This window comes from Cetorhinus maximus, chromosome 25 (genome assembly GCF_964194155.1).
Source record: "Cetorhinus maximus chromosome 25, sCetMax3.hap1.1, whole genome shotgun sequence".
Classification (NCBI taxonomy): domain Eukaryota; kingdom Metazoa; phylum Chordata; class Chondrichthyes; order Lamniformes; family Cetorhinidae; genus Cetorhinus; species Cetorhinus maximus.
In genome coordinates, this window is record NC_135903.1 from 31,424,054 (window position 1) to 31,444,522 (window position 20,469).

The 20,469-nt window shown below is 42.9% G+C and overlaps 1 protein-coding gene across 1 annotated transcript in view; it reads right to left on the reverse strand.

The window, feature by feature from the left end:
* Positions 1–10,110: 10,110 nt before the first annotated feature.
* Positions 10,111–20,469, reverse strand: part of rnd2 (Rho family GTPase 2) — a 77,933-nt gene continuing 67,574 nt past the window's right edge. The window contains exon 5 of the mRNA XM_078529724.1: positions 10,111–20,093. Coding sequence (XP_078385850.1) covers positions 19,845–20,093 — 249 coding nt within the window. The 3' untranslated portion in view covers positions 10,111–19,844. The remainder of the gene's footprint in view (positions 20,094–20,469) is intronic.

Sequence of the window (20,469 nt, forward strand, 5' to 3'; positions counted from 1 at the left end):
GGGTAACATATTAGCATGAATAGAGGATTGGTTAGCTAACAGGAAGCAGAGAGTAGGCATAAATGGGTAATTTTGCAGTTGGCAAGGTATAGCGAGTGGAGTGCCACAGGGATCAGTGCTGAGCCCTCAACTATTTACAACCTAGGAGGAAGGGACCGAAAGTTTGGTTGCTAAGTTTGCTGATGACACAAAGAAAGGTAGGAGATTAAGTTGTGAAGAGAACATAAAGAGTCTGCAAAGGGATATAGATAGGTTAAGTGAGTGGACAAAAAGTTGGCAGATGGAGGGAAAATGTTAACTTGTCCACTTTGGCAAGAAGAAAAGTAAAGCAGCATATTATTTAAATGGAGAGAGATTGCAGAACTCTGGAGATGTACAGAAGGATCTGGGTGTCTTGGTACATGAATCACAAAACATTAGTATTGCAACGGGAATGGAATATAAAAGTAGGGATGTTTTGCTACTGTTATACAGGGCACATCCAGAGTACTGTGGGAGTACTGTGAGTTTCTCCAAACTGGAGGAACAGCACCTCATCTTCCGATTAGGCACTTTACAGCCTTCCGGACTTAACATCTTCAGATCATGAACTCTCTCCTCCATCCCCAACCCCTTTCCGATCCCCTTTTTTTCTAATAATTTATATATTTTTAAAATATATATATTTTTTTCCCACCTATTTCTTTATTATTTTCAAATTTATTTCCATCCATTGTTTTATCTCCACCTTTTAACCTTTTTTGATCCCTTCCCCCTACCCCACCCCCACTAGGGCCATCTGTCACTTGCTCATCCTGCTTTCTACCCTTAATGTCACCATTAGCACATCCTTTAGCTAATATCACCACCGTCAACACCCCTTTGTCCTTTTGTCTATGACATCTTTGGCAATCTCTTCTTTGCCCCCAACAATCACTGGCCCTCTATCCAGCTCTACCTGTCCCACCCCACTCAAACAGCTTATATTTCACCTCATTTCTATTTTTCTTTAGTTCTGATGAAGAGTCATTCAGACTCGAAACGTTAACTGTGTTCCTTTCCGCAGATGTTGTCAGGCCTGCTGAGTTTTTCCAGTTATTTTTGTTTTTGTTCTAGAGTACTGTGTCTCCTTATTTAAGGAAGGACATAATTGCATTAGAAGCAGTGCAGAGAAGGCTCACTGGACTGATTCCTGGGATGAAGGAGATGGTTCTTATGAGGAATGGTTGGTCAGGTTGGGCCTGTATCTATTGGATTTTAGAAGAATGAGAGGTGATCTTATTGAATCATATAAGGTCCTGAGGGGACTTGCCAGGGTGGATGCTGAAGGGATGTTTCCCCTGTTGGGAAAGACTAGAAATAGGGGACACAGTTTAAAAATAAGGGGTCCCCCATGGACAGAGATGAGGGCTGTGAATTTGTGGAATTCTTTTTCCAGAGAGCAGCGAAGGAAAAGTCATTTAATATTTTTAAGGCTAAGTTAGATATATTCTTTATTGATAAAGGAATCAAAGGGTATATAGGGTAGACAGGAAAGCAGAGACCACAATCAGATCAGTCATGATCTTGTTAAATGGTGGAGCAGGCTTGAGGGGCCGAATGGCCTACTCCTGCTCCTAATTTGTATGTTTGTATATAATTTTTAAATTTTGGTTAGGGCTATTTCAGTGTTTTGGCAGGGTCCAGAACCTAATTGCCGAGATACAAATATGGAGCTCCATGAAAGTTAGGGGAAGCAACAACATATCCAAGGAAGTGAAGTTGGAGAGAAAGTGAAAGAGATGTTGGAGATGGGATGCTAGCTCTCTAGGGCAAAACATTTGATAGCGGGTTTTTTGAAGAAGGGTGACATTTTTCGAAGAGGTGTGGAGAGGGCCTGAGCGAACCATTTACAATATCAGCTATCAAGGGGGCCAGCTGGGATAGTTGAGCATTCAGTGAGAACAAGGTCAAGGGGGCAGGTGGTCTGTGTCATGGGCAAAATAATCTCAGAAACTAAATGAGGGAAGATAGCAGAGAAACAAGAGAAAGCCAATCAGGGATGAGGCAGTGGAGAACCTGAGAGGAGCTTTGACAAGGTGGACAAGGAGAAAGGATAGAAGCAGCGCAGGGGGTTGGAGGGATGATCTCTATCTTAGTGATAAAGAAGCCCATGAGTTCCTCACACTTGTTGTTGGTGGAGAGGCCAGGGAAGAAGGGTTTAAGAAGACAGTTGATATTGCAGCTTTGTTTATTTTTTGCTTATTAGAATGAGCACTTGTAACATTCAGCACAGCAGCAGCATTTTTTTTTCTTTATTCTTTCGTGGGATGTGGGCGTTGCTGGCAACTAGGCCAGCATCTGTTGCCCATTTCTAATTGCCTTGAACTGAGTGGCTTTCTGGGCTATTTCAGAGGGCAGTTAAGAGTCAGCCACATTGCTGTGGGTCTGGAGTTACACATAGACCTTACTAATTTCCTCCTTTAAAAGAACCAGATGGAGTTTTGCACCAACCAATGATAGTTGTCAAGGTCACCATTGCTGAAAGTAGTTTTACGTTCCAGATTTATTAATTGAATTTAAATTCCACCAGCTTTGATTTCAATCAGTGTCCCCAGAGCATCAGCCTGGGCCTCTTGTTACAACCGCTCTGTGACCGAGGTCCCCTAATTTGTTAGCTCCCTGAATGGGACCCTGGGTGGGGAGGGTTGAGCTGGCTCCCCTTCTTTATCCAACCCCCTCAATTGGTCGCAACAAGGTTAATTTAAAAGGGATCCCTTCCCCCATGGATACCTTCTCCCAGTCCAAATGTATTTATGTTTTAGAAGGAGCCAATTTAACTAGGCTTTCTTGAGTCAAAGAAAGAGTAAGTTTAGTAGTTACTAAAACCCAAGAGAAATAGTAAAAATGCAACCCACATACATGCAGATCAGAAATGAGAAGTTAAGAGCCAAATAAAAGTTTAGAAGTATATACGAATCAGTCTTTGGCTTGTCCATGAGGCATAGATGGCAGTACACATTGGCTGTTAAGTTGGGTTATTCCGGTAGAGCTGACTTTGGCAGTTTCGCAGTTAGTTTGGAGACACTTGGTTCTGCAGGGTGCTGACAGGCTGTCCTATTTCCTTTAGATGGTGGCTTCTGCTGAACTTTGCCTCCAGCAATAAAGAGAGAGAAAGGGACAGAGAGAGAGAGATCCTTTTGCCTGCAAGCTGCAGGGGTGAAACTAGCTTGTTCTGCTGCTTGCTGTCGCGCAGAGTCACAAACCAGCACCTCAGCTTTTTAACTGATTTTTCCCTGTGTATTCTGGAAGGGAAAAACTATGACTCACACCCAGAGCCCTTGTTCTTTCATCCCAGACTATTTACACATTCTGAGATATAAATCAACAGGAGATGGATTTCAGATGTCTGCTGAGACATGTAATCAGTCTTTTGTCTCCGCAACCACAGGAGGTTAAAGTTCAGTTTTTTGCATATTTCCAATCTCCCTTTCAAATCTCTGTTTGAAGAAGTCCATGACACTTCTCAACTATAATATTCCATGTTCTCTTGGGACTAGTCAGTCAACTATAATCCACAATGGAATTTTCTGGGGGGGGCATGGTCACTGCACATTATCAGCCATCTTTTGCTCAGTGTTTTTATTTGTATTTCTTTTTCTTAAAAAAACACAGGTCTTCCTTAAACAGTTAAAATTGCCGTAGGTCATTGGCACCAATTGTTTTCTGTCGTAACACTCTAGGATTAATGTTCAGTGATGTTACCAATATGCCACTGTCTCCCCATGTAGCACTATTCAGGCATGTCACCTCTGAAAGGATTTTATTTTACAGTGAATTGTTTTGTAAGGATTTGTACGTTGGGACTGCCCCTTTAAAATATTTTTCTATGTCTTTCTTCCTATGCCATATAATATATTCATTAAATCAGTCTATGAATTGGATCTTTGTGGATGCAAATCAACAGTTTCATTCTGAAAGCACTTATATTGCTGTTAAATTGCGTTTCACCAATCTGATTGTTGCAATTATGATACATACTCTGCAACAATCATAAGTTGCAGGTCTGGGAACTGTAGCAGCAATATAACATTTGCTACAAAATTATGTATTTTACAGGCTCCATGATTGTTCTGTCGGTAAATGTTCTTGACATGTAACACTAGGACATGCAGACCAAGAAGATATCAGGTTCAATTCCTGCTTTGTGATTGGTGAGCTGCATCACAGCCAAAATACATGGCGGAGGGGGGGAGGGGGGGTGGGAATTGTACAATCGTTGTTAGTGTCCTTGGGACAGGAAACAGGAAGAAATCGGCCAGGACACTTAATTCTGCTTGCTACCCGTGATTCCTTCTGGTAAGTCCTCATATGCAGGCATTAAGTAAGTACCAGATTTGCAATGCGCTCACGACATATAAGCCACTTCCATTAATCGTGCTTTCAGCAACGAGCTGCATTCCCAGGAATCATATTGGTGTTGCACAGCCCTGGATTTTTCATCCATTGATTGGCTGCTTGTTTGTGGGTTCCCGTGATACACTCCCTTCACAATGGATCCCCTTGATAGAAATAACCCTTCTGTCCAAGCTTATGCATGAAACATGGCCACTGAATGGAGGGGCTTAAAGGAGGCTGTAAACTGCAACTGGACTACAACCTGTCACTATTTTCAGCTAAGGAATGGAAAATGAAGAAAGCTGGAATGAAAAACATTGCACCCATTTGTGTCATTTTAACTTTACATTTTTTAGCCATAATTGTTTGATGAATCATCACTGGGAACAATTTTTATCCTTCAGCAAATAGAAACTGCTATTTGCATAGCTCCAACATCCCATTATCTTACCAGGAGATTATAAAGCGTTTAAAATATACTTTTTTAAATAGGATAAAGACAACAGAGGAATTACAAGGATTATTGGCATTTACAAATATACCTTGAAAAGATTAAGATTATTTCTCGGACTAATCTTTATTCCCTCTCAATCCCTCTGCACATCCCAAGGATATCCTCCTCTTCACTTTAAGGCGATCAAGAAATATCTAACTGAGATGGGCTGAGAAGTTGTTTTCACCTCTTAGGTTGAAATCTGCTTTGCATTTTCAGTCAGTATTTCATTTTTGTCCAGGGAAATGCTTTGAAGCCAATTTTCATCAACTTCAAGCCAAACATCATCCTGTCCCATTAACATGGCTCACACAAGCATTCCCACCATCTAGAAATGGAACCAAAATGCATTTCTGAAACATTACATTTCCATTTTCCAAAGTGTAGAGAAAGCCCACCCTGATGGTTTAGTTGGCGCATGCACTACTTAGGATAGAACATACTCTGTCAAACATAAAGGGCTGGAGTTGGATTCTTCAGTCTTTGTTGATTGCGGACAGTTACAATTGGCCTCAGCATCTTTGATCTTGGGGGAAAAAATCAGCCCAGCTTCGTGCTTTTGATCACCATCTACGCAAAGTAGTTCTGTGTGGGTCAGGATTGTACTTGGCTGTGGTAGCCCCTACATTCATTTGGGCTAGCCTACTGGTACCTACTTTCTAGGTTGGCACATTGAGTTTGGCCACTTGGGTGAGATACTGGAGGTGGGCTGGCATCCATGGGTTTGCCTCAACCAGAGGCAGAATCTTCCTCAGAGGAACAGAGAGAAACTTGGGGTGGTGGGGATGGAGGGGAGGTGTGGGGGAATAATGAAGGTTACAACTTCGTTCTTTTTTAAAAAAGCCTTTTCTCCTTTTTACTTCTAAAGTCGTATTGGAAAATAAGCCTCAGTGTACTGATTGTGCTCTGATGGGATAAATAAGTTTTAGAATTCTTTATTGGACTGACATAAGATGTGGAATAAACAATCTTAACGTCACAGAGATCCTGTCACTAGGGGAATAGAGAGGAGAAAGAAAATTGTTATAATGTAAATCCCCCAGTTTAGCCCTTCTGAAGAGGTCTGTATCTTGTCAACATTAATTTAATCCAATAAATCACACCAATCCATCCTGATTCATAAACCAACACTTCTGTGAAATAATTTCTAAAATAACTAATTATTAAACATCTTGATAGGAAACCTGGTTGTAAAATAGTCTATTTCAACTTACCACTGCTAATGTTGGTTTCCCAAAGGAGCTCATTTCGACATTAATGTAAGTCATTAAAAAGGGTTTGTTTCTGTAGTTATGTTAATGCCCTAAAATATCATTAATGCATAATGAACTGCAAATTCAGGAAGCTGAAAAAGCTTATTGTACTAATCCTCTTTCTTTTGAGAACAGAAGACAGTGCTCAACACAGTACAGCACTTGACTTGAGGGTTCTAATATAAAGGTTATCTTTTTCTTTATCTCTAACACTTCATTTTTTTCTCTTTCTAATGTACTTGCATACCATGCAAGTGGCATCCCTTATTAGCGAACCAAATCCCTGACATTTATTGATGCCATTTTCTAATGAGACAATATATGCTGTATAGACCTATCGGAGGTTTTTGTTCTGCCTCTTTGCCGATCAAGACTCGCTGTGTAGGGAATGCTCACCTGTATTTGAGCGTTCCACATTGTGTTGTTTTGGAGCGGCAGCTGTAAGCCTATGGTGCCTTTACAGTCAGCAGCCGTCATTAATGTATGGTGTATCAGAGGTCAAGTTCTATCAGACATTTTGACATATTTTCATTCTTTTCAATCACAAAATAGATTTGGATGAAGGCAACCACTTTGGTGCATTTGATTCATTCTTCCAGACCACCTACTGCCTTTTTATTCTGGTTTTCAATATCCAGCTGAACAGATGGGCACCCAGCTTTTGCATATCATTGATAGCGCAGCACTAGCTGTGCTCCAGCACTTGTTCAGTACTGCAGTGCAATCAGACGCTGCATCATTTCTTCAATGCCCGGTGTAGGGCTCAAATGGGAAGCAAAGGTTCAACCAACTAAGCCAACAGATGCATGGTTAAATCAAGTGCAGGGCGGAATTTTCCATTCTGGAGACTAAGTCCAGCGGCTGGTGGGAAGGTCAGCGGGATTCCCGCTGGGCAGTGGGGAGGGTGAACACACGCGATCTTCTGTTTTTCAGCTCACTAATTATGCATCCACGAGGACCTCGGCGAATCTTGTGGCGGGACAGGCAGTAACCCCACTGTTACCTCATGGGGTCGAAGGTTCCGATGCCATATTTAAAGGGCTCCCAGATACACATTCACTCACTGCAGGCTAGGAGATCTGCACTACTCCTCCTGAGTCCTCACAGCCTCAGCTGCTACTGCAGGAGCTGGCAGATGTGAGCAACCACACCCCGAGACATAGGAGGATGCCCCAGGCATTGCCTTTCGCCCATCTCTAGATAAGAGCACCAACTGTGGTGCACACGTGGTCAGGCCAATGCTCACCATTGCAATGTTCCATGTCCACCAGCCTCTTGCTGCTCAGGCCCTTGGTCCTCAAGGCCCTGTGCCAAACGGAGACAGGCCCTCCTTCTCCTCATCTGGATGGGAGCCATTACCAAGGCAGGGTTGCCTGCAGCCTGCATCATTGACACCTCAGTAGATGTGTGAACGAATTGAAGTGATACATTTAATATGCCTGTCCTATACAGGCTTTCCTCCATCTTTAAGCTGGTAGGCAAGTGCTAAGCCCTTCACCTGGCATCTGTCTAACAGCACTGTGGGTGTACCTACACCACAAGGACTGCAAATGTTCAAGAAGGCTGCTCACCACCACCTTCTCAAGGGCAATTAGGGATGGGCAATAAATGCTGGCCTAGCCAGCGACGCCAACATCCCATGAATGAATAAAAAGAAACTTGGCATCTCCAACCCACCCCTCCCAGGTAATGGACATTCTGGAGGACCAGAGATGGATGTTCCTCCCGTTCCTACATGGATGAGAAAGGAGGCAATGCTCTTTAACCAGGGAGATGAGAACCATGTGCAGGAAGCCTCATGTGGTAACTTTTCTGGGAACTCCCTCCCACCACCCTCGGAACTCTACAGAGAGACCATTACCTTGGCAGCATAGAAAGACTAGCTGCATGACCCCTTGTCAGCCATGACTATTCACCCAGAAGGGTGGGGTTTAGCGTTGTGAGTTGGTTGACGTCCACCAGCCATGCCCTCTGGAGACATTCCACCTTCCTCGGTCCCTATCCCTGCCTCTGACTGCAGCTGATGGCAAATGGCACAGAATGAACGGCAGCTGGGATCTCGAGGTTATGAGACCCATGAGTTGCGAACAAACCTGCTGCAATGTGGGCTTCACCAGAGAGAGGAGAACACAAGGGAGCATGGTCGACATCCAGTTGTCCCATAATTATTAGGGTGTCCCTTTAGTCGGCCACTTGTGGTGATCTTGAACTCCACCCACCCCGAAAAGACCCTCCTCCCACCTCGAGGGACCTCACTGACTGACCAACTGCGAGGTCAAGGTCATTTTGGAAAAATGGTGTGTGTCAACTTTCAAACTCATTTGACCATCTTCTGCCCTCCCCCTGTCACCAACCAACTTCCCCCCATCACCATAGACTCACCCAATATCACTATTCCTCTCCCCACTGTCACTCTTGAACCTCTCCCACCCACCCCCCATTACCCTGGACCCTATCGCGATCCACCTCCACATGCCTTTCCTCCCCTCAGATCCAACACCCGTTACCATCCCCATGCCCACCTGACCCTGCCCCCTCTCATTATCCAAGCCATATGTCTTGTCTCCCTTCATGACCCACCCAATGAGACCCTCACCTACCAGACTCTCACCCTGGACCTGCCCCCCTACCATCCCACCCACCCCCGCCTTGACTGCGACTGTTCCCTCCTATCACCAGTGCCCTCAGTTCTCCCCCCAGGACTCCACCGATGACATAGCTGACCCCACCCTCTAAGACATTACCCCCTTCCCCGGATACTCTCCTCACCCTGCCCCATAAGCCTGCCTCCCCTGTCCAATCTTCACTCCACCCTTCCACCCTATCGCCACTTCCCCCTTCCAGCCTTCACCCATCTCCCTTGTCCATCCTCGGCGCATCGTTTGCTAATGGCACTCGGGTGAAGTTATGTGATGCCCTGAGAAGGAGAAAGCAACATCCAGGACCTGATGAAGTGAAGATCGCCAGGTGCACGTCACTTATATGGAGTCGGGAAACAGACCGTTCTAAATTCTCGCTAGCGAGGCGCTTAATTTGGAGGGGGAACGTAATTCCGGCGAGTTGGTATTTTAATGAGCATTCATGAGATGCAAATGAATGCATAAGTGGTTCCCAACATAGATCGGCGGGAAACCAGGCCTGCCTTTAGAATTTCCTGCCGGCGGGAGACTTTTTCCGTCATGCCAAATTTAGTGCCCTCATCCACCACGATTGCCGCTGCTGGGGAGAGAGGAAAATTCTGCCCAATAGATCAGTGATCACCAAGCTTGGGCCAGGAAAGAAGATGAAATAAATCAGGAAACAATGATTAGGAGATTTCAAGATTAAGCCTTAAGTGCAATTGGTTTTCAGCAGAGGTAGAAAGAAGGGTAGAAAATTCATAGTTTTGAGATTCTGGGAAAAAGCGAATTAGAGTAGGGGGTGGTGCAAGTAGCCTGCTCCATCAGCTTCTGCTTTCGTTGTGTCAGCATCACAGGCTAATATCTGTATTCCGCCAACATGTACAAGGGTAACGCTAGCTAAACCAGGCATGACCTGCTGGGATGGTAGTCCTGGTAATGAAAACTTTTAAATGGAAATAATCTAAAGATGGGTCTTGACGATTTGAAGCAATGGGGCTGTGACTATCTCCTTGTCCTTGTCCCATTGTGGGATTGTCCTTGGGAAGAAAGATTGTTGATGCACTGTCTTGTAAACAAATGGACTTTGTAGTGTGGAATGTCTACCTCATGTTTTGTCATTGCCAGAGGGCACCTGGTACTTGTTTCTGTCAATTCCCACCAGTCCATTCCATATTTTATAGAACATGGTCAGTCTGTTTTTCTCCCTCCTTTGCTGTAGAGATTTCTGTACCAAATCGTTGATCAAAGATGTGACACTGGTATATTTCCCATACTGATTCGTGCAGCACAAGTCTTGATTTTTACACCACAAGGGAGGAGGAACACCAAAAAGGATGGCATATTTGAAAATGAGGACAATATTATGAGACAAGAAATATGTCAGCAATAATTTTAGCATTTTTATTTGGCACAAGAAAAGCTCATTTGTACTCAGCAAACTCTTACTTTTGGAACTAGTGTGACAGACAAAAGCAATTGCTTTCCCCAAATCCCTTCTCACTTAAACCCTGTCAGTCTGCTTCAGTACAAGAGGAAAGATTTCACAGCTCAGCATCAACCTTTGACAGCAGCAATTCTAAGCTTTGTTGCAAGTTAGTAGTAAACATAGAAGATATTATCTAGGGCCGCAGCCTAATGTTTTGCTGCTTGTGCCTAGAAAGAACATAGAGCCACAAGTCACGATTTACAGGCTCTTCACACAGATATAATACAGGGAGCTTCTCGGGTACTAATGAATTGCTAGAGTTTGCATTACATTCAAAACCAAATATTACAACATTTGTGGGAGAATCACCTCTTGTATAAAAGGCCTGTTGCTAACAAGCATGCAGTTTGTAGGAGCTTTCAACTTTGAGTCTTAAACTGTTACATTATGAACTCAATGTCAAGCTTATTCCCATAGCTAAACTGCACATGGTGAGATCCATCTCAATGGATAGTCTAGCTCTGTAGTTGATCTGTAAGAGTTGGCCAATGTACTTATAGTGCAAGCTCCCCTCCTCCATCAACTCAGGCTGTTAGATTCATGCCAATAAGTTGATATAAATGTATGTAACTAACGGAGACAGAGCACATGATTTTCTAGTTTCTGTTGAAACCCACACATCTATAGACTCATATACGTGACCACATCATAGTACATGAGATCTTGACATGCCCAGTGACAATCTGAATTCCAAAGAAAATATCATGTGAAGCATGAGTAAGATGGTAATGGCTATTGCACTCACTGCATCACATGTTACACAATAACATTGCATTTCTACTGGGCAATATCCTTAAACCTGGGAGCTCAATCACAATAACGTTACACATTCCACAATAAGGCAAAGAGAGCCTAAAAATAGCATGAACATTTGATGTAAATGTAAACATTTGATGTAAATCCATATGATGCAAAAAGTCATAAAGGAACGTTAGATTTTTTAAAAAAGTCAATTACCTTCCAAACCCATGACCATTACCATCTAGAAGGACTAGGGCAGCAGACACATGGAACACCACCACCTGGAAGTTCCCCTCCAAGCCGCTCACCATCCTGACTTGGAAGTATATTGCCGTTCCTTCACTGTCGCTGGGTCAAAATCCTGGAACTCCCTTCCTATCAGCACTGTGGGTGTATTTACACCACATGGACTGCAGCGGTTCAAGAAGGCAGCTCACCACCACCTTCTCAAGGGCAATTAGGGATTGGCAATAAAGGCTGGCCTAACAGCGACGCCCACACCCCATGAATGAATAAAATAAAATAATCTTGGCTGCCATATTTCTAAATGGGAAATATGGTGTCCATTAGGGACATGAATCTTAGTTGAGACCTTCAGTCAATAAAGAACTTGGACTACGTAAAGAAAGAGGGAAGAACTTGGCATATATAATACTTTTCTGGAGGTCGTAAAGTACTTTACAGCTAATTAATTACATTGGAAGTGTGCTTATTGTTATTTTATAAGGCAACATGGTAGCGATTTGTGCACAGCAATGAGATAAATGAGAAGATAATATTTTGGTGGTGCTGTTTGAGGAATGAATGTTGGCCGAAATGTTAATTGCCTATTCTTTTTCAGATTGGATTTTTATGTCCATCTGAGAAGGTCTCGGTTTAGCATTGCATCCAAAAGCCATCACTCCTCACAGTGCAACAACCCTCTCCCTCTCTTGCCACCTTCCTCGATGTAATACAATGAAGTGCCACCCTAGGATATGTGTTCAAATCACAGAGAAATGGTTGAATCCACAAACGTTAGATTCAGAGATAAGAGTGTTAGTTATAAGACTGCACATTGGCATCTATAGTTGCCAAAGGGCTTTGGTCACTTTTAAGTTCTCAAGGAAGTAATGACTGTGTATCCATTTTATTTGTCATGATCGGTAACAAGAGATGTTGTACCATCTGTCCTCAAGATAAGTAGGGCATGGATATAATCCGAATGGAGAACTCTCGGATCCAAATTTCAGATGGTCAATTTTCCTCCATCTTATGATTTTCAAGAACAGTACTTCCTCATGTGTTTCATTATAACGCTGCTGACAAACTAAGGCACGTACTTGGTTTCAACACCACAGTTCTCACTGGTCCCCTCTCCCTGCCATCCCTCAGCCAAGGTGCAGCCAGCAGACACTGCTATTGCCCTCCACAAGTCACCGCCAGAGTTGCCTGGTGTCTCGGGCCTGGCAAACTGGACAATTTTTCAACTGCTCCCAATTTCGTCCCCCATCTGCACTGCTTCCGCCCCCACCCACTCCTCTCCCTCCAACTGCTCTTACCGCTGAGGTCTCTGGTGTCTGCCTCTAGTACCACCGGGCACTCCTTCAGCCCCTCCAGCACCAACACCACCTTCTGCCATTAGATGTAGCCCCCAGTCACTCCGAAACCAGGCGGCTGGTGAGTGTAATCTTTATTTACATTTAGATATTTTTTATATTTAGTCATTTATTTTAGTTTAAAAGTTATTTCATTTAGGACTTTAGTAGGACTTTAGGAATGCACAGTATTTCAATTTACAGAAAAATGTTTTAATGTTTTTTTTATCTGAGAAATGCCCAGAAGAACCTAACTACAGTTTTTACATTAGTTGTACAGGGAAAATCCGGTTCACTTAACAGTGTTTTGGATAAAATTACACTTTTCAGGAATGCAACTGCAACGTTAAGTGGGGAATTACTGTACAGTTTGTGCCCCTGTACCTCTGTTCAAAACTTGATGCTGCACTTATGTGAAACAGCTGGTGCATGGTGTCCAAAACAATCCATAGTAGAGAACACCAGACAAATTGGAATTTGGAGATCACTTCATCTCAATATTTAATGTGGGATATCTTCCCTGTAATTTTGTGGAGTAGAAGTTTCAGCAGCATCACTGGAATTGGACAGAATTCCCATCCAGAGGTTTCTCATCCTGAATTATGTAGCACCAGGGTATGTAACTAACAGAGGCAGAGCACATGATTTTCTAGTTTCTGTTAAAACCAGGAGCACCACCTCACATCCATAGACTCATATACTTGATTACATCATAGTACACGAGATCTTGACATGCCCAGAGGTTATCTCAATTTCAGAGGAAATATCATCAGAACCACGAGTGAGGTGGTAATGGCTATTGCACCTCACTCATTGTGTGCTTCACACAGAGGGGTAGCGAGGCTTGGAGTAGCAGCCTGATGACATTTAACTTCCAGCAAACTGCTGTCTCTGTAGGAATGGCAATCAGTCCTTCTGGGATTGAATGCTGTTCAACATTTCAATATCAGGCCACACTGAGAACCCACAATGGAAGCCAAACCTGCTCTCAGCAGCCAAAGGTACCATGGGATTATCTGGAGCATTTCTAAAGAACACTCCCTGGATAGTGCCATGACTTAAATAATGGACAGAAACAGCATCCTTTCCTTCCAGGACCTTCTTAAGAAATGCAGGAACCTGGCACACTTGGGTTCTTCATCAGACACCCAACCTCACCGCACTCAAATTACTTTCAACTTGCATGACTTTTCTCCAATTTATATAATGTAATTTGATTTAATCCTATAGCATGTCTACTTGATATCAAGAAATAGCTGAAGGCACTGCATACTGCAAAGGCAATGGGGCCCTGACAACATCCCGGCAATAGGACTGAAGACTTGTGCTCCAGAGCAAACAGTGCCCCTAGCTAAGCTGTTCCAGTACAGCTACAACACTGGCATCTACCCAGCAATGTGGAAAATTGCCCAGGTATGCCCTGTTCACAAAAAGGTCAAATCCAATCCAGTCAATTACCGACCCATCTCTTCTCGATCAGCATCAAAGTGATGGTGTCGTCGACAGTGCTATCAAGAGGCACTTACACACCAATAACCTGCTCACTGATGCTTAGTTTGGTTTCTGCCAGGGCCAACACGGCTCCTGACTTCATTACAGCCTTAGTCCAAACATGGTCAAAGCAGCTGAACTCCAGAGGTGAGGTGAGAGTGACTGTCCTTGACATCAAGGCAGCATTTGACCGAGTGTGGCTTCAAGGAGCCCTGGAAAAATTGGAGTCGATGGAAATTGGAGGAAAATTTTCTACTGGTTGGTGTCATACCTAGCACAAAGGGAGATAGTGGTGATTGTTGGAGGCCCATCATCTCAGTCCCAGGACATTCCTCAGGGTAGTGTTCTAGGCCCAACCATCTTCAGCTGCTTCACCAATTACCTTCCTTCCATCATAAGGTCAGAAGTCTGGATGTTTGTTGATGATTGCATGATGTTCAGTACCATTCACAGCTCCTCAGAAACTGAAGCAATCCATACCAGCATGCAGCATGACCTAAACATGGATATCCAGACTTGAGCTGATTAGTGGCAAGCAACATTTGTGCCACAGAAGTGGCAGTCAATGACCATCTCCAACAAGAGAGAATCCAACCATCTCCCGTTGACATTCAGTGGCATTGCCATTGCTGAATCCCCCAATATCAACATCCTGGGAGTTACCATTGACCAGAAACTGAACTGGACCAGCCATATAAATAATGTGGCAAAAGAGCAGGTCAGAGGCTGGGAATTCTGCGGCGAGTAACTCATCTCCTGACTCTCCAAAGCCTGTCCACCATCTACAAGGCACAAGTCAGGAACGTGATGGAAAACTGCTCATTTGCCTGGATGAGTGCCGCTGCAACAACACTCAAGAAGCTTGACACCATCCAGGACAAAGCAGCCTGATTGATCGATACCTCATCCACCAACTTTAACATTCACTTCCACCACTGTCGACGTACAGTGGCCGCAGTGTATACTATATACAAAATGCACTACAGCAACTCGTCAAGGCTCCTTCTCTACCACCTAGAACGACAAGGGTAGCAGATGCATGGGAACACCGCCACCTGCAAATTCCCCTGTACGCCACACTCCATCCTGATTTGGAATGTTTCTTCACTAACACGGGATCAAAATCCTGCAACTCCCTTCCCTGCAGCTCTGTGGGAGTACCCACACCAGATGGACTGCAGCGGTTCAAGAAGGCAGCTCACCGCCATCCTCTCAAGGGCACTTAGGGATGGGCCATAAATGCTTGCCTTGCCAGCATTGCCCACACCCCTTGAAAGAATAATTTTTAAAAAGTGATACTATGGAGACTTTAAAATATTAAGGCCATAATTATTTTTTTCTCACCAGTAGCTGGACAGGCCACCCAATTAAACTTGGTAAACTTGCTAAACCATTTTCCAGCTTCACTCAAGTCATTTAAATCAGACTATTCAATCTTTTTCTTCCAGCCACATTACTAAAGTCACCAATGTGATTAAAAATAATTTGGTTCAGTTACATTTAATCACATGGAGATCAAAGTCTATTTCCTGCACCAGTAATGTTGCAGAAAGGAAACTGGAAAGAAGTACATACAAACATACATGATTTTACAGCATGATTTTAGCCTGTAGGTGCTTTAGGCAGGTATTTGAGGTTTCAAGGGCACACTCCTCTACAATAACCAAACTAGGCACCCCCGTATTCACAGTTTGTGCCCCATTTGGGGAGCCTTTTGGATTCATGTCAATTTTCCACTCTTAAAATGATTTCCTTTCATCACCAGAACTTTATGTTAGATAAAACAATATGATGAATATTGGAAAAGATTTCTAACAAATTCAGAAAATGCTCAAGCCTTTGAAGCTGTGCCAGTAGATCATAGTTTGTTGTCTGATCTCAGGTATTTGTCTGTTTCTGGTAGGTTTTCAGAAATGGAATGGGCACTAAAGGGCAGAAATTGCGAGCACAGGTTGGAGCTTGCATTTGTGACTAGCGAGAATCTGACTGACCAAAGACCCTCACAATACCTGCATTGAATGTAGACTGACATCAGTGAGAAATGTGTTAATACATTTGCATGAAATTTCTTTATCTGATATTTTAACAACGTGTTAAGGAGTTTATTTTAAATGGTGTATTATCCTTGTTGAAACAGCAGACAGTGTAATTACAGACATGACATTAATGCATTTGTGCTGATAGCTCACAGTGAAATTTCAATGCACAAAGGGGTAAACCTTTCATTGATGACTTCAGTGGAAAAATCAGTGCTGATACAAAATAAGAATCCCATCTTGTACTTGTGACCTTTACACTAACAGTACATTTGCACAAAAAAGGCTTTTACAGTGATGCTGCAGTAATAGTGTCAACACAGCCTCAAACCAGAGTGAGAGCCTGACTGGCATTGTGCAAAACCACCTGAAAGATGGATCACATACTGCGCTTCAGAGTCAGTTCAGGCTTTGTTTCGCACCTGAGTTACCCTCGCAAAGTTCAGCAGCAGTGAAAAGTGGTTTTGGCTTCAAACTAATGTTAAACCTGTGGAACGCGAACATATTCCAGAGAACCGAATTATCTTGGCAGTGAAGCAAATTGATAGGTGTGTTAATTTGAATAAAGTAATGTAAATATCGCAGCAAAGTGACAACATAGAACTAAAACAAAAATCAATTTGTCAGATCATTTGTAATAAATGACTTTGAATTAAAAGGAACAGACTGTACAAATTTGAACAAGAGGAATTTACCCCCCCCAAAAGTTCATACTTTGTTGAAAGGTTAATGCTAAGATCGATTGGCCACTAAGTGAGGAGTGAAGAAATGGAATTTTGCCTTTGACTGACCCATTATTAAATCAAGCCTGAGCACACCATCAGAAAGGACATGACTCTCAAATCGAATCCCTTCTATTTGAGAACCATTTCATTCCCATTTGAACTGATTTGGATTGGCAGTGCCTCCAGACTAGGCTAGAGGGGAAGCTTTCAATGTGGACCAAACCTTTTACGATGACAGAATTTCAGGCACTGTGGTAGTTCTGCAAAATTCAAACAATAATGGATGCAAAATAGCGGAGCTTTGAAATGCACCTTGCTTGTGATCAAGAGAATAGTCTGACTCATATGCAGCACAAGGTCAAAGTAACCTGCATCAACAAAGCCACCACAAGATGTGACTTCTGTGAGGTAACTGTGATTTCGTTTCCCTCACATTTAATGAAGATATTTTGCCATAATGACATCAAGCTCTTCATGAGGGCTTAGCTCCTGTAACATGTTTGCCAATAGATTTCCACAGTAATTCAAGCTTCGTGGGGGTGGGGGGGTGCGATTTGGGTGGAGGGGGAGAGTGGTGGAGCCTAGTTTGACTAGCGGAATCATAAACTTGTTCTTTAGGAACGGGTTTATGATTTCACTTCAGTCACTACAAAGATAACTCGTCCCATTGTGGCAAGACCCCTCCATATACCTGGGAAAGCCTTTCCGCTCCTGTTTAAATTGGTCTTTGTTTGAATGGGCAGGTGTTAGGCACAGGTGCCCTCATCTGCAAACCCTACTTACTGAAAGGGCTTTCAGTCCCATTTGTTTATCTTCATTTAAAACGCGCTCCAATTTAACAGAGCAATTCTAACAAGTAGATGTGGTCTGTTTTCCCAGTGCAAGTGCCAACAGGTGACTATTTCGTAAGCTCATAATGAGCGATTACCATGGAATGTACGTGTAGATGAGTTGCCATGCACCGTGGATAAACAGCATTGTGCTAAAGGTGATATTCAAGCATGGAAAAAAAATTACCTGGAAGTGGCTAGAGAATGTCATGCAAATCAAAGCTAGATTTCCTGCATAAACTAGAGGTGGGGAGGGGGTGGTGTCGAAGGCCAGTTAGGGTTCCTCCTCCCATTTACAATTTAGTGGTTACTGTCGGAAAGATGGACTGTGTGGCTGGAAACAGGAAACAGGCCCATTGTGATGCCCCTCACATCCAGCCAGCTTGCCAAATCCCACTGTTCAGGCAAGAATGGGCATTTTGGATCAAGCACTCAAGAGCTGGTAATGCACGTGGAACCATATCCCAGCCTAAGTCAGCACCGTTGGCCACAAGAGGAGAACATTGCCAAATCTAGTAAGAACAAGGTTGTAACTCACTTCCAGTTATTTGTAATAAAAAGAGAAAACGTGGGATATACTCAACTATTTGCTATTTTATTGAAGATGTGTTTTGTTTTAATTAAATGATAGTTTTCTGCGATCATGCAGCATACAGTGAATCAACAGTTGTGATGCTGAAAATGTATTTCTGGTCCTAGGATATTGCTTGCCAAGTAGACACCTGTACACGACAGGGCCTATTATAGTATTTATATAGAATTCTTTAATAGTTCTAATTGATAACCCAGATCTTTCGTGATTTACAAAATACCGGAGTTATTTATCGTAAAAATGGAAAATATTGAAGCAGTTGAAGCTGACCTGACAGCCATGCAGTCTAACACCAGACCACTTTCACCAGTGGCAGTTGCAATCAGCTCTGTCTCACCATGTACCCTTGAGGAGAATGACAAGGTGGTTCGATACTCAGCTCAAGCGCACCATGAAAAGCACACACAATTTCATCCCAGTGGAACAAGTCTAGTGAAGACTGTCACAGGAAGCTTAGGTTACATGTAAGGTCACCTTTGATTTTTTCCTTCAGTTACAGTTGTGCTACAGAAGTGCCCGTGGGTAAATTACAGGAGTGCAGCTATTTTAACTAGGAGTTGCCCGTAGGCTAACTCTGACAAATAATGCGTTGGCCACTTAGAGGTTTGTATTCAAAAGGGCCATTCATAAATGCCAGACTCGGATACAAATCCAACCTTTAGCCCCAGTCTCTCAAAGTGTTGGACAAGGGGACAAAGTCATCAGTCCACAGAGCAGCTAAACTAATTTAGTAATGCAATATATTCTGAGGTATTTCCGCTGTCTGAATTGTGGTACTGAACACATGATTGAGAAAGACCAATGTGCCACATCTAGGATTATCTGTTCAGCTGATATCTCCTCTAGAATAGAAATTTCAATCACTAATTTTTTTAATGAGATGCACAGCTGCAGAAAATCTACCCTGATCTCTACGCACTTGGAAAGAGAACTCATTTAAAAAGAAACATTTAGTACTTTATTTCTGTAAAGGTGTACAGGATCAGCAGCAAACCCGCCATTACTGGGTGATGAAGGCACAGTTGCACACTAGGGAATTTTTAGTCCTTTTTGTAAGCTCTTTATCATTTTGAGGAATGTGAAGTCTCCTAATGGATTAGAACGATAAGTGTGCACAAAATTCTCTATTAGAGTCCATGAAAGTTCAATAGAAATAATGGTGTAATGCTACAATTCTGAAGATAATGAAAGAAGCAGGATATTATATTTGGTGTGTATTTGTTAGAGTTCAATAGAGTTTGTTTTAAAAGGCAATACCCAAAGTGACTGTCATAGATTTTTACTACACAACACAAAAACTATCACTGCCATCAATCGTTCCCACAGTCCCTGTAGAAATCCAGCTCTCAATACAAACAAACAGCCCACATCTCCCTTAGCAACACAGTTTCACAAACATTCAAACACTTGGTTAGTCTTCCTCTTCATTAGTTTCTTTCCACAAGAAGCCAACACAGCAACAGTCAATCTGAAAGCCTCATAAATACGCAACAGCTCTCTGGATTCAGAAATAGCCAGTTTTGAGGCCTAGGCTGAAGGAAAAGCCTTGGATACCGACCTTGGACTAGGCAACAAGCCTGTTGCTTCTGTGCCAGTTACTGTACAAAATGCACAATAAATACAAATAACTATAAGTCCATTCTTCACATTACTGAGCAACTTTTAGCACGGTCCTTTCTGATCTCGGAGTCATCCAGTAAGTCAGTCCTTCCAGGCATTTGCGATACCCTCTTTAATCCTCGCTTGGAATTGCTGCGTTTCAGGTTTTTTTGCATCTTATTTACTGAAGCCAGGGTCGTAACGTGAAATACATCACGGACACTATTCTCAGAAACTTTAGATGAACATTCCACGTAGGCCGTCGCTCCTATTTGCCGAGCCACTGTGCTGCCCTACAAAAAAGTGAAGGGGGGGGGAAATGCCATAATGTCAACCTTCACTGCATAAAGAAAGGCATGAAATGTGTGCTTCACATTTAATTAACCTTCATCCATTATGTTGTCCAACACAAGTAATTTGAGCACAGCATGAAATGGCATCCAAGCAGCATTAATTCAAGAGCATGTCAAAATAGCTGAAGTAAAGCTTAGGTTCGCTGTGTTTTAAATGCTGCTTTTGGACTTGTATGACCTTTGCGTTTTTCTTTAGGAGAACAGAAACTCACTTGTGATAAATGTATTACGGTGAAAATCCAGATTAAGCCAAGCTTGGCCTTTCCCTCCCAGAGTCCCATCACTCTTGCTCCGCCTTCCCCTCCAAGAAGCAACC